Below are 14,123 nucleotides of genomic sequence, written 5' to 3'. Positions count from 1 at the left end.
AGAATACGTTAAACAACATAAAGGGCAATATGGCACCACTAGAATTGAGTGGTCCTACAACAGCTAGACCAGAACATCCCAATGAAGATGAAACAGAAGAAAATGACCTTAAAAATAACTTTATGAAGATAATAGAGGACCTTAAAGGGGAAATGAAAATTTCCCTTAAAGAAATCAAGGAAAAGACAAACAAAAATTGGAAGAAATCACTAAGTCCCTTAAAGACAGCCAAGAAAAAACAATCAAACAGGTGATGGAAGCAGTTCAAGACTTGAAAATAGAGGCAATAAAGAAAACACAAACTGAGGGGATTCTGGAAGTGGAAAATCTGGATAAGAGAACAGGAACTACAGATGCAAGCATCACCAACAGAATACAAGAGATGGAAGAGAGAATATCAGGCATTGAAGATACAATAGACGAAATAGATTTATGGGTCAAACAAAACGTTAAATCCATAAAATTCTTAACATAAAGCATCCAGGAAACCGGGGACACCATGAAAAGACCAAATCTAAGAATAATAGGGATAGAAAAAGGAGAAGAATTCCAGCCCAAAGACACAGAAAATGCATTCAACAGAATCATAAAAGAAAACTTTTCTATCTTAAAAATAGAGCATGCCTATGAAGGTACAAGAAGCATACAGAACACCAAATAGATTGGACCAGGAAAAAAGTCCCCTTGCCACATAATAATCAAAACACTAAACAAATTGTTCCACACAAAAGAAACAGAAGGAACATTGCCAAATTCTTTTTAAGAGGCTACAGATATCCAAACCACACAAATATTCAATAAAGAAAAAGAATTACAGACCAATCTCCCTCATAAACATTGATGCAAAAATACTCAATTAAATAATGGCAAACCAAATCCAAGAACACATAAAAAAAAATCACCCACCATGATCAAATAGGCTTCATCTCAGAGATGCAGGGATGGTTCAATATACAAAAAATTTGCCAATATAATGTGCCATATAAGCAAACTGGAAAAAAACATACATTCATCTTATTAGATGCTGAAAAAGACTTTAACAAAATCCAATAACCCTCCATGATAAAGATCTTGAAGAGATCAGGGATACAAGGAACATGCCTAAACATATAATAAGCAATATACAGCAAGCTGACTGGCAGCATCAAATTAAATGTAAAGAAACTCAAAACAATTCCACTAAAATCAGGAACAAGACAAAGCTGTCTACCCTCTCCATAAATCCATTCAATATAGTACATGATAGAACAATAAGACAACAAAAGGAGGTCAAGGGGATACAAATTGAAAAGGAAGAAATCAAACTTTTGCTACTTGCAAATGATATGATAGTATACACAAGTGACCCCAAAAATTCTACCAATAAACTCCTAAAGCTGATAAACACCTTCTGTAATAAGGCAGGATACAAGATTAGCTAAAAAAAAATCAGTAGGTCTTCTATATACAAATGATAAATGGGCTGAGAAAGAAATCAGAGAAATAACACCATTTACAAGACATTCAGACAAAAAGGAAGAACAAGGGCCATTAACAAAGTTCTGCAGTTGACAGGTGGTCCAGACAGACAGGCACCCAGAGAGGGAGCTTTGATTATGCCAAAGGCCCAATGGATGGGTTGGGGACAAGTCAACAGAGTCTCCTAATCCCTAGAGTTCTGAGATACACAGAGGGGACCCTCATGGGTCCCTGGCAAAGTGGCCTCAGACTCAAGAACCCTGCCCAGATAAGGAGAGGGGACGTCTCCCGACTCTTCCAGGTTCACTTGTCTGCCAAAGCAGAACCTCTCAGAAATATGCACCTGCTAGCAGCAATCAGAAATAGAAAGGAGAAACAAAACAGAAACAACAAACAGGCAAAACAGACTCACCCAATCAGCCGGTGTAAACTTTGGGGTTCAGGGGTCTGGGAGGGTTGTCATCTGGGGAGTTGTCTTCTGGGGATCCCAAACAAGCTCCCAAATGTTGTGCCCAAGTTGCGAGACCCCTGAAGAGACCACCAGGGACACAAACTCACCGAAATGCAAAAGCAACTTACTGGAGCAGTTCAAGCCATGGCAGGGACCTCGTCAAGCACACCGACATAGTGGGGGGCTAAAGGAGGTGTTTCTCCCTGAGTATGCACAGTTTTTAAAGGCAAAAACCACAAGGTTACCATATCAGGGGGGATTCAGTATGGGCATAAGCCTCATTGGCTTGTGCTTAGGGTCTTTCCAGAATTCTGCTGTTATCGCATGTCCCATTTAACTCTGGTCTTTTGTTAAGCCCTTTTCCTGAGCTGTCTCCAGTTTGGGACATTCTGTGGTTAATCAGTTGCCACCAGATGGCCAGATGGCCATTCCTGACATCCTGACTTTGTACTTTCTGGTTCCTGAAATTTATGTCAGCAATACTGAGAACTCAAAACCTAAGGTCTGTTGCAAAAATTGGAGAGTCTTACAAGATGGAGGGGCCCTGGTTCTTCACTATCAATCACATCTTATCTTCAATATTTATTCTCATAACTTCAGATCTTACAGCAAAACAGTCAATGCATTACTCTAAAAACTGAAGCAAAGGGCTGAGAAGATAGCTCAGACTGCAAGGTGCTTGATGCTTAAGCTTCAGGACCTGAGTTTGATCTCCAGCATGTGTGAGAAGAACCATGTGGTGGGCCCTGCTTGTAATTCTAGCACTGAGGAGGCAGAGGCAGGAGAACCCCCTGGAGTTCATTCGCCAGATAGCCAAGCCTATTTGGAGAGTTCCAAGACAGTGAGAGATAATAACACCCTCCCCCAAAGTGGATTGCTCCTTAGAAACAGTGCCCTAGGTTGTCCTTTTTTTTACACAAATGCACACACACACATACACACACACACACACACACACACACATGCACACACACACACACACACACACACATGCAACTAAGCTATGTTCATTTTTTAAACCAACAAACAGCATATAAATTTATTTTTATTTAAATTGAATTTATTTTTAACTAATACAAAAAAGCAAAATGGTACGTGACTATGGAGTATTATATGATCTTTTGGTACAAATACATAATGTCTGCAGTATACAGTAATTTAAACATAGATAGTGCCTCAAACACACATCATGTCTTTTCCAAAGGTAGTTATCAACTGAAATAAGTTAATGTCCATCATGGTGGCATTTCTATATAAACACATTTCATGCTTGGTCATATCCATCATGCCTTCTCTCTGTGGTGCCCCTCTTCTCTCTGCCCTACCTCAATGCTCTTCTCAATACCTAATAGTCCCTCTTCAATTTTCAAGCTACATTTTTGTAGTTTCTGATAAGGACAGATACTACTCTTGACCTTAGCCAAAAGGCCAAGAAGTGATGACAAAATTTTTAATGACTGAATAACAACCCGAGGTGTATGTAGAGCATCTTTTCTTTATCCACTTTTTGTTGATGAGCACCTAGGCTGAAGATGCATTTTTGCTGAATAGTGGTACAATAAAGGTACTTATGTAAATGGCTGTTACATGATGACTTCATTCTCTCTGAATAAATATCTTGAAGTGGTATAGATAGATCACCAAATATAGAGAACTCCATATTATTTCCTGTAATGGTTATACAAACTTACATTCCTACCAACATTATTAAGGAGTTTTTTCTACACATCCTCACCGCATTTGTTACTATTATTATTTTTGATAATAGACATCCAAGTTTGGTGGGATGAAGTTTTAATTTTCATTTCCTGATAGTTGCACACAGGAAGCATTCCCTTATATATATGGACTAATTATTCTTTTCTTTGAGATATGGTATTATTGTGTGACCTAAGCTGGCCTCAAACTTGCTGTGTGGCTCAGCCTGTTCTTGGATTTACAATCTTCTTGCCTCAGCTTTCTGAGTGCTAGTATTACAGGTGTATAGTCCTATGGCTGCCTCTGTACTTCTTTTCTATGTTTATATTTTCATTACTTTTATGTTAATATATAACTTCTTGGTGACATTTTCATACATATATATACCCATGTATTTTCTTCTTATATGACATGAAATATGTATCAGATATATATAGATATAGGAGTATGTTTTTCTAAGTGGCTTATTTTCCTTAACACAATGATCTTAGGTTCCATCCATTTTCCTATAAATTAACTAATTTCTTTCTTCTTTACAGATGAATAAAGTTCTACTGTGCAAATGTATCATGCTTTCTTAATTTACTTATCTGTTGATAAACCTCCAGGCTGTTCCATGCTTAGGCTACTGTGCATAGTTCAACAATAAACATGAGCATACAAGTATCTCTGTGGCCTTCTGACTTAGGATCCCTTCAGTTTATACTAGAGAGTGGTATGATGGATCATATGGTAGTTGTATTTTTCTTTTCTTTTCTTTTCTTTTTTTTTTTTTTGGTCTTTTGAGACAGGGTTTCTCTGTGTAGTTTTGGTGCCTGTCCTGAATCTTGCTCTGCAGACCAGGCTGACCTTTATCTCACAGAGGTCCTTCTGGCTCTGCCTCCTGAGTACTGGGATTAAAGGCGTGTGCCACCACAACCCAGCTGGTAGTTCTATTTTTATAAGTAGTGTGTGTATGTGTGTGTGTGTGTGTGTGTGTATGTGTGTGTGTGTGTGTGTGTGTGTGTGTGAAAGAGGGGGGTAGAGAGAGAGAGAGACATACAAAGAGTATAATAATTCCTTTTCCCACATCCTCTTCAACAACTGTGGTCATTTACTTCCTTCATAGTGGACCCCCAATATCATTTTAATTCCTATTTCCCTAATGGCTAATACTACTGAACATACATTTTTCACATTCTTGCTTGTGATTTTTATTATAATTTTGAGAAATGCTTAATTCATTAATATGTAGATCATCTGTTTTGTGTTTGTGTTTGTTTTGGTTTTTTAGTTCTTTATGGATTGTAGATGTCAATCCACTACTATATTTTATAGGGGTAAGAATCACAGTACACAAATTCTTTGAACTCCAGTCTCTGCTCTATCTAATGAAAAATGATAATAATAAAATCATCTACACCCTAACATATTGTGAACATTCACTATGTGTAAAATGCTTAGCAAAGTTATTAGTATAAAGGGATGTTGATAGGAATATTGGCTGTAGTTATTGTAGTGTTTGTCAACCCAACCCTGCAATAACAGGACTACAAGGGATTCTGAAGTTAGGGTTAGCAAGAGAACTAAAGGACCACTGAGTCTTTGGGCTGAAGAGTTGGTGTTCTGCCAAGATCTAACTACCCCAAGGGAACTAGCCAAGAGGTGATACATTGCCTCTATTTCCATTCTTCGAGGCACCCAGGTCATTTAACAATTCTAATTGTTCATGCAATTTTAAGACTTTCATGCTCTGTCTTCTTATACAATATTGGAAATGTGTAAAACTTTTTTTGTTATTTAAAATTCAACTTCATATGAAGTTCCACTTTATGTTCCCCTGGGGTACTTGATGGCATATGTTAAAGATGGCAATTCAAAAGACTTAGTGATAAAGATATTGAATGGATGAAACTAGGTTTAGCTTTTATATTTGAAGTTTAGCATTATTTACTTCTTACAAATATCCAAGTAAACTTGGAACTAATTGTTCATAAGAAAATTTGTTATATTATGATGTAATAAATAAGAAACAAATCCTTTTACTTCAACTTTTTAATCCTTTAAATCTTTTTTTATAAATATTTTTATTTTATAATTAATTTAATTTTACATATCAACCACGGATTCCCCTGTCCTCCCTCCTCCCACCCCCCAGCCTTCTCCCCCAATCCACCCCCCCCCATTCCCACTTTCTCCAAGGCAAAGTCTCCCCTGGGGAGTCAGATTCAGTTGAGACAGGTCAAGTCCCCTCCTCCCTGCACCAAGGCTGAGCAAATCCTACATGACTATGCATGAACACCTAGAGAGAACAAAATAATGAATTGACCACTTGAGAATTGTCAGGATCTTGGGAGTTTAGTTGTTTTGGCCTGTGAATTGAGTCACTCAGTATCCACCACAGAAAATAATGCTACTTCAGAATTCATATTTGAATTTTTAGCGTCTTCAGAGATTTATCCCCAAAGGAGGAAAAAGTTAAAAGATGACTCCCTAACCACCAAAACTTTGACTTTTCACTAAAAGATGAATGCATTCTCACTTCAAGAGGTAAGACTTTGCTTGTGGTAATGAATCTGGATGACTGATTTTCATTTATCATCTGAGAAAAACATTTATGTACTCAGTCACAGTGCTAAAATGGCAAGTGTAATCAAGCAGTCAGCCTGTGAGCCACCTTGGCTGGCTGTATCTACCATAAGTTTAATGAGATCAAGCAGTCATAATCAGAGTACCAGGATCCCTGTTTACCTACACACAACACAGCAAGTCATAATTTTTTGACATCATCTAAATGTGTCACTGTTAAAAGGGTTGAGTGGCTTTGGGAATTTACTGATATTTAAGGACTCGAGTAAAAGATTTAAAAGTTATTAAAAATTGTGCACAAAGATTTACCTTTGCTTAGAGAAAGTTTATTATATTGTATACATACAAAGTATGTTGAATATAAGATTATTTCATCTGATAAAAGCCCAAATAGAAACCAGTGTTATAGCAAGAAGTCATTTATTTGAATAAGCCTGTTTCAGTTATGTGTTGAGTATCTAGTATGGTTTTTTTCATGATTGCATATATATCCCAAATTATTTCTTAAAACATGTTCTGTTTCATATATATAAAAAAACTAACAAATTTACACTACATAATTTTATTGATAATTTAAAATTCCTGTCTATTTGGTGAGTGAATATTAATTTTATTTATGTAAGAAACTCTTATACAATATCTATTTAAAAGCCATTAAAAACCTGCCTTCCCATTACTTCTGGTATATAGGAATCTAAGGTTTTTATTATTTCATTATAATATTATGCAGATGTTATATAGGGGGGTTCAGACAGCTTGGGGCTCTAATTCTAATTTGACTGGCTATTATGTACCACGTTCAAGTTAAAGAATCTCTTTCAAAGTTCTTAAAATATAAAGTTATTAAAATAATATATTGTGAAATTGTAATAATTTATGTAAAACCAAAACATATTTATGAAAATATCACAATTTCATAAATTACCTATTTGCATCTATGCACAATTCTTAGATTAATGCTTGTTTTTTAAAAAACATATAAAATATAAGCCGCTATCAGAGTATTTCCTCCAAAGCTCTTTGCATTCATCTTTATTAATATACCCAGGATTTATTTCTGTTAAACTCATCTATCTTCTATTTTTATGTTTTGCTTTAAGGTGTACTTAGTTAAACAACATAACATGTAAAGAAAGGGGCATATTACGTGAGGGAAAGTTTTTAGGTGATTGTGCTAAAGAACTTAAAAATTATAGAATGATTCATCCCTGCAGGAAAATAAACGTGGATGCTTGGACATCTTTAAACATAATTGTATTTTTTGTGTATTAATGAAAGTGAAACTACCCATTTACAAATCTCTTCCTGTAATGTCTCCATCATAGCTGTGTTCTGGCAGCAGCTACGCTGACCCATGGCTTTACTGGAGGACGGGAACCACACTGCGGTGACAGAGTTCATTTTACTGGGCTTAACTGATGACCCAGTCCTTAAAGTCGTCCTCTTCATCATCATCCTGTGCATCTACCTGGTGACAGTGTCTGGGAACGTCAGCACCATCCTTCTCATCAGAGTCTCTTCCCAGCTCCATCATCCCATGTACTTTTTTCTCAGTCACTTGGCTTCTGCTGACATAGGGTACTCATCTTCTGTCACTCCCAATATGCTTGTCAACTTCCTGGTGGAGAGAAACACTATCTCCTACCTTGGATGTGCCATCCAGCTTGGTTCAGCTGTTTTCTTTGGGACAGTTGAGTGTTTTGTTCTGGCTGCCATGGCTTATGATCGCTTTATAGCAATCTGTAACCCACTGCTTTATTCATCCAAAATGTCCACACAAGTTTGTGTCCAGTGGCTTGTAGGAGCCTATATTGGTGGTTTTCTTAATGCTTCCTCCTTCACCCTTTCCTTCTTTTCACTTCTCTTCTGTGGACCAAATAGAATCAATCACTTTTTCTGTGACTTTGCTCCATTAGTAAAACTCTCCTGTTCTGATGTCAGTGTCCCTGCAGTTGTTCCCTCATTCACAGCTGGATCCATCATTGTGGTGACAGTGTTTGTCATAGCTGTCTCCTACATCTACATCCTCATCACCATCCTGAAGATGCGCTCTACTGAGGGCCGCCACAAGGCCTTCTCCACCTGCACCTCCCACCTCACTGCAGTCACTCTCTTCTATGGCACCATCACATTCATCTATGTGATGCCCAAGTCCAGCTACTCCACAGATCAGAACAAGGTGGTGTCTGTGTTCTACATGGTGGTGATACCCATGTTGAACCCCCTCATCTACAGCCTCAGGAATAATGAGATTAAGGGTGCTCTGAAGAGACAACTTGGTAGGAAAATACTTTCTTAGAGACATACATTAGTTTTAAAGACTTCATATAGAAATAATGCCTAATTGATAAAATATTACAGTGAGTGTCCTGTTTGAAAGAACTTGATAACAGTGTTAGCATGTAAGGAGCTTTTCAATAAATATGGGCATTCAAATTTCATACTGCATAGGAAACTAGATATTTATTTAATAAAATCAAATATTTTTAAAATTGAGGGCATAAATCTAATCAGACAAACACAAATTGCTAAACATACTTTTGAAATTACATAAATATTTTCCAAACTTGTTCATCATTAACCAAGATACAGATTGGATCTTAATTGTCCCCAAAGTCTCCTGTCATTGGTAAAAACCTGTTCCTTAATATGGTGCTTTTGGAGAACGCTAGAAACATTTAGAAATTGAGACTAGTTGTGATATTTACTTTACTCAAGGCATGCAATAAACATGACATGTCACTCAGAGCTTTGTCTATCTTCTTTATTGGCCAGGAGGTGAGAGTCTTTGTTCAACCACCCATCCCTACTATGAGGTGCAAACACAGACCACACCAATGGCCTCAACTCACTAGCGCCTGAGACCTCTAAAATTCTGTTCCAGGAATAACACTTTTCTTTTTGTAAGTTGATTATCTTAGTTATTTGTTATATTAGCAGAAAGCTGTTTAATACAGAGTTCAATCTTTTGGGCTGTGTTTTTCTTTTTTTAACACTACATTCTCTTGAGATGAATCTGTTAACTATATCCATCCTATTACATGATAAAAAGCAACAAGAAACTAAAATTCCTAGGAATATTATAGATAGGTTATCTGTTTATGTAGACTCATAAAACTTCTGATCTCTAGTCTCAGCCTCTGGTCATAGCCTAATTGTGGGGGTCTGTAGAGAAGAGTAAGGAATCCAACTCTAATTAATATGTGAATTTCTATTTCTAATAGTTTTTTCTATTTTGAAAGTTTCATATATTATAGTATGTATAATGATCATATCTACCCACTGCTATTTCCCCTAACTTCACATAGTGTCCCCGCTCCATGCACCCCCAACTTCATATCCTCTTTTAAATATTTTAAATTATTTCCTTTATTTGGGAGATTATAATATAATTACACTCCCCTTTCTTCACTCCAAATCCTCCCATATGGCCCTCCTTGCTCTTTCAAATTCATAGCTTCTATTTTTCACTTTTATTAATAACTCCTGAGTCCAATTAGTCTGCACATATGCACATGGGTGTGTGGACATCCACAGGGTAAGTAACATACAAGCAGCTGTGTTCACAAAAGAGAGTGACTCTTCATCCTCAAGAACCATCAGCTGCCAGTAGCTCCTTTCACAAGGGTGAGACCGAGCTCTTCTTCAAATTCTGCTGGAATTTTGATTGGCTTGGTCTTGTGCAGGTCACTGTATTAATTGTGCAACAGCCATGTTATATCTAGAAGTCAGCATTTCATAGCACTTCTCTCCACTGGCCAGCTTTTACATTCTTCCCAACTCCCCTTCTGGGAAGTTTTCTGGGACTATTAAGGTGGATATTGGTATTGATGACCCATGTTCAGATGAGCACACAGAGTACTTTGACCAGCTATAGGCCTCTTCTTTAACTACCATCCTCTGCATAAAGAAGCATGTCTCACCAAGTTTGAGAGCAGTACAACTTCTTCCCTGGGTTCATGATTCCTGCCTCCATGAACTCCTGACCTTTGTGTCCCTGCCAAGCTCTGGCCTCTTGCCTAGGCTTTTGTGTGTGTTTCAATGCCAGATCCAAAGTGTGAGTTCTTATGCTGGAATGAGCAGGTTCCCAAGTTTCCAAGAACTAAGAGAAATAAATCAAAACAGATTCCCAGAAGAATCAAGCTTCTAACTTCAACCATGAGACTGAAAAGAGGAAAGTTTTAGAAAGACTTCATGGCCAGAGACACATCCTGCTCTGCATGCTGGGGCTGCCCTGGTTATCTTTCCCTTGAAACTATGGTTACCTTCAGTGGAGATTCAGGCAGTCTTCAGATGATGATGGCTATCACACTCGTTCTTTCTCTTTTCCGATCTCTGCCTGATTGCTTCAGAAAAAAATTCCATCTCTGAATATATTTTAGAATTACAGTTTGCAATTCTTACAGGTAAGGGCTCTATTCTACATCACTAGGGTTGCAAATGAGAAAGAGTCAAAATAGAATTTGTCTTCTATGACAGGATTCCAAGAATGAAAATTAAAAGTAAGTGATATGGACTATGAGTTTGGGTTGAGTACTTTGAGGGGAAATAGACAAAACAAGATAAATATAAACAACCAAAAAAAGAAAACCAACTGAGTACAGGAGGTTGATGTGCTTTGGCACAGAGTGTTCAACACAGTCATCACTGGGAACCCAATACCCTCACAAGGATGGCAGAATGATCTCCCATTCATCTTAGATGGGGTGCTATTTTTATGCAGTTAGTTCAATGCTCACACATGTGAATGCAATTTACTTTTGAGTTTTCAGTTGCAACAATGGCAGCGTTGGTCATTTTAATCTAACCCATGGGGACCACAAATAGAACAGGTATAAATGTTGAGTTCAATATCAAAATAAGGTTTACAGGATAAGAATTCTGTGAACATTCCTAGAAATTATGAGAACCAAGAGCAGGGGAAATCTAAGATTCAAATATTCTCTCCCAACATAAATGATTTGATAATTCAGAAGAAAGTACTATCAACACGCACTGTATGTTTAATGTTCTTTAGGGATGGTTGGTGGCAAAGCCAAAACTAGAGTATGTCCCTAGGAGACTTGTTATTGATAGACATCACATATATTCTCATGAAAACAAGAAATATAAATAAGCAAGCCATGCACAGATAGCAGTCACAGAGCTCTAGCCTTAAACTTGTATTCAATATGGTCAAAAACAAGAGACATCTCAAGGTAAATGGAATAAATGAACAAACAACTCGAGGCCCAAGTTTTTCTATCAAGTGCACAGAAAGATTGCCAAGCCAAAAGGAATCCAGGAATACTATGTATGAAAGTCAGTGAAAGCAATATATGAAAGAAATGAAACCAGTAACATTTGATTGATACTGGGATGAATCAACACAGACCATAATACATTATTTTTATTAAAAAAATATCAGAGCTACTTAGAATATTTATATACATAATCACAGAAAATAAAAAGTAATGTGCAGACAACATCAGGAGTGTTCAGGGTGACATGGCCATATAATAACATTGAGGATGATATGTCTCTACTAGAGCCCAGTAACCCTACTACTGCAGGTCCTGAGAATTGCAATATAGCTGAAGCATATGACAAAAACCTTAAAATAGCCTTTATGAGTATGATAGGGGTCCTTAAAAATCTTTTATGGTGGTTTGAAAGAAAATAGCTCTCAGAGGATATGGCACTATTAGGTGTGACCTTGTTAAAGTAGGTGTGACCTTGTTGAAGGAAGTGTGTCATTTGTGGGCATGGACTTTGAGGTCTCCTTTTCTCAATCTTCACTCAAAGTGGTACTCAGACCACTTCCTGTTGCCTTCAGGCCAAGATGTAGGACTCTTATCTCCTCCAGCACCATGTCTGCCTATACACCATTGCTGTGGGATATCTTTCTGTATGCTGTGAATATGTGTTGCTCTGATTTATTGATAGATAAAGCTGCATTGGCCTACGGTAGAACAGGATAAGATTAGGCAGTACATTCAAACTAAAGATGAGATGAAGAAGGGTGGAGTCAGAGGACACACCAGCCCACCACCCAAGGAGCAAGAAGATGTCAGCAGACCAGCAATGCCATGGCACATGGCAACATATAAATTAATAGAAATGGGTTGAGTTAATTTATAAGAGCTAGATAGCAAGAAGCTGACCCATAGTTCATATAACTTACAATTAATATTAAGCCTCTGGATGATTATTTTATAAACAGCTTCAGGGCCGTGGGGCTGAGTGGGACCAGAAAAACTTATAGCTACACACCATGATGATAATGTACTAAACCTCTGAAGATGTAAGCCATCCCAATATAATATGTTTCCTTTATAAGAATTGCTGTGGTCATGGTGTCTATCCACAGCAAAAGAAACCCTAAGACAGAAGTTGGTAACAGTGACTGGGGTATTGTTGTGATAGGCCTAACCATGCTTTTGTTTGAATTAATATGGACCTTGGGACTGTGGATTAGAAAAGCAGTTGAACACTTTAAGTGCTGCTTAATGGGCCATCCTAATAGGAACATGGAAGACTATGGTGCTAAGTGTGGTTTTATGAACTGTGTGGGCCTGGCTCAAAAGGTTTCAGAGGAGAGGAATATTAAAATGTGGCCTTGATATCATTCTTGTGATATTTTGGTAAAGAATATGGCTGCTTTTTGTCCTTGTCCAGAGAGTATGCTTGAGACTAAAGTGAAGATTAATTGGATTAATTCCATTGGCTGTGGAAATCTCAAAACAGCCTAGTATAGACTCTGTTGTGTGGTGACCAGTGCTCATGCTTATAAAGATATATAAGGAAAAGGAATAAGCTGAGCAAGGAAAAATATGAAATGTAAAATTTGAGGAGAAAAAGTGCACCAAAACTATGTCCTGTTTTCAAGGAGATAAACAGATCATGAAATGGAATAAAGGGAGTGGTTATCTCAGGGCAAAATCCCACCCAGCTAAGTTTCCAACTTGTGAAAAAGAACTAAAGAAAAGCTTAGAGCCAAGTGAGGTGACACATGCCTTTAATCACAGCACTCCAGAGGCAGAGGCTGGTGGATCTCTTAGTTTGAGGCCAGCCTGGTCTACAGATCCATTTCAGGACAGTCAAACTTAGACACTGAAGGAAACTACCAAACACATAAAGATGGTGAAGATGTAATTGAAGAGGCCATGTTCACCTCCAGCAAGCAACAGAACTTGGCAGCTTTGTCAATGTGATTCAGTCTATAGAGTCAAGAACAGACAAAAGGGGTTATGGAATATTCCTCCTTGACTAAGAAAAGCCAGCAAGGCTAGGCATGTGTCAAGGGTGTCCCTGAATGGAGGTCTAGAAAGGCCACTGTGTGAAGCTGTGAAGGTGAAGCCTGGATTGCCTTGGAGACCCAAAGATTTTGGAGATGCCAGAGCCATGGGATACCTGCTGAGGAGAGTTGCTAACAGGAAGTGAAACCAGCCCAAGAGAGAGAAGGGTTGCAGTTAACGAAGCTGGAAAGAGTGAAATCTGAGGAGCCCTTTGACATCAGACACAGAGATGCAGCAATGTTTGGAGTTTGCCCAGCTGGTTTTCAGTCTTGTTTTGGTCCAGTATTTCCTCACTATGACCCTTCCCTATGTTTTGGAATGGTAATGTATATCCTGTGCCATTATGTTGGAATCATGTTATCTGTTTTTTTATTTTCACTCTACAGGGGAATACAGTTAAGAATTGCATGAATCTCAGAAGAGACTTTGAACTTTAGACTTTTAAATAAGTTTCAGACTGTTATAGACTATGTGGATTTTTGAAGTTGGATTGGATGCATTTTTGCATTGTAATATGGCTGTAAGCCTTTGTTGGCCAGGGAGGGAAATGTGATGGTTTGAAAGAAAATGGTGCCCAGAGTTAGTAACACTATTAGAGGGTGTGGCCTTGTTGGAGTAAGTATGGCCTCGTGAAGGAAGTGTTTCACTTTGGGAGTAGGCTTTGACAACTT

General features: G+C 37.8%; 1 protein-coding gene and 1 pseudogene across 2 annotated transcripts; one reads left to right on the top strand and one right to left on the bottom strand.

Annotated features, from left to right (window-relative positions):
* Nucleotides 1–3,255: 3,255 nt before the first annotated feature.
* LOC128095698 (uncharacterized) lies at nt 3,256–3,349 on the bottom strand (annotated as a pseudogene).
* A 975-nt stretch (nt 3,350–4,324) lies between these two features.
* LOC128093922 (olfactory receptor 502) lies at nt 4,325–8,474 on the top strand. Of its 2 annotated transcripts, XM_052711835.1 has the most exons (2): nt 4,325–4,367; nt 7,534–8,474. In XM_052711835.1, the coding sequence occupies exons 1-2, from the start codon at nt 4,325–4,327 to the stop codon at nt 8,472–8,474; spliced, it is 984 nt and encodes a 327-aa protein (XP_052567795.1). The 2 variants fall into 2 exon arrangements, with proteins under 2 accessions (XP_052567795.1, XP_052567796.1); XM_052711836.1 differs by lacking the exon at nt 4,325–4,367 and having other exon boundaries at nt 7,530–8,474.
* The last annotated feature ends 5,649 nt before the right edge of the window (nt 8,475–14,123 follow it).

Source organism: Peromyscus californicus, unplaced genomic scaffold (genome assembly GCF_007827085.1).
Source record: "Peromyscus californicus insignis strain IS unplaced genomic scaffold, ASM782708v3 Scaffold_4__1_contigs__length_199733344, whole genome shotgun sequence".
In the NCBI taxonomy this organism is placed as follows: domain Eukaryota; kingdom Metazoa; phylum Chordata; class Mammalia; order Rodentia; family Cricetidae; genus Peromyscus; species Peromyscus californicus.
The sequence above is the reverse complement of the archived record's forward strand: the minus strand, read 5'-3'. Positions and strand labels throughout refer to the sequence as shown.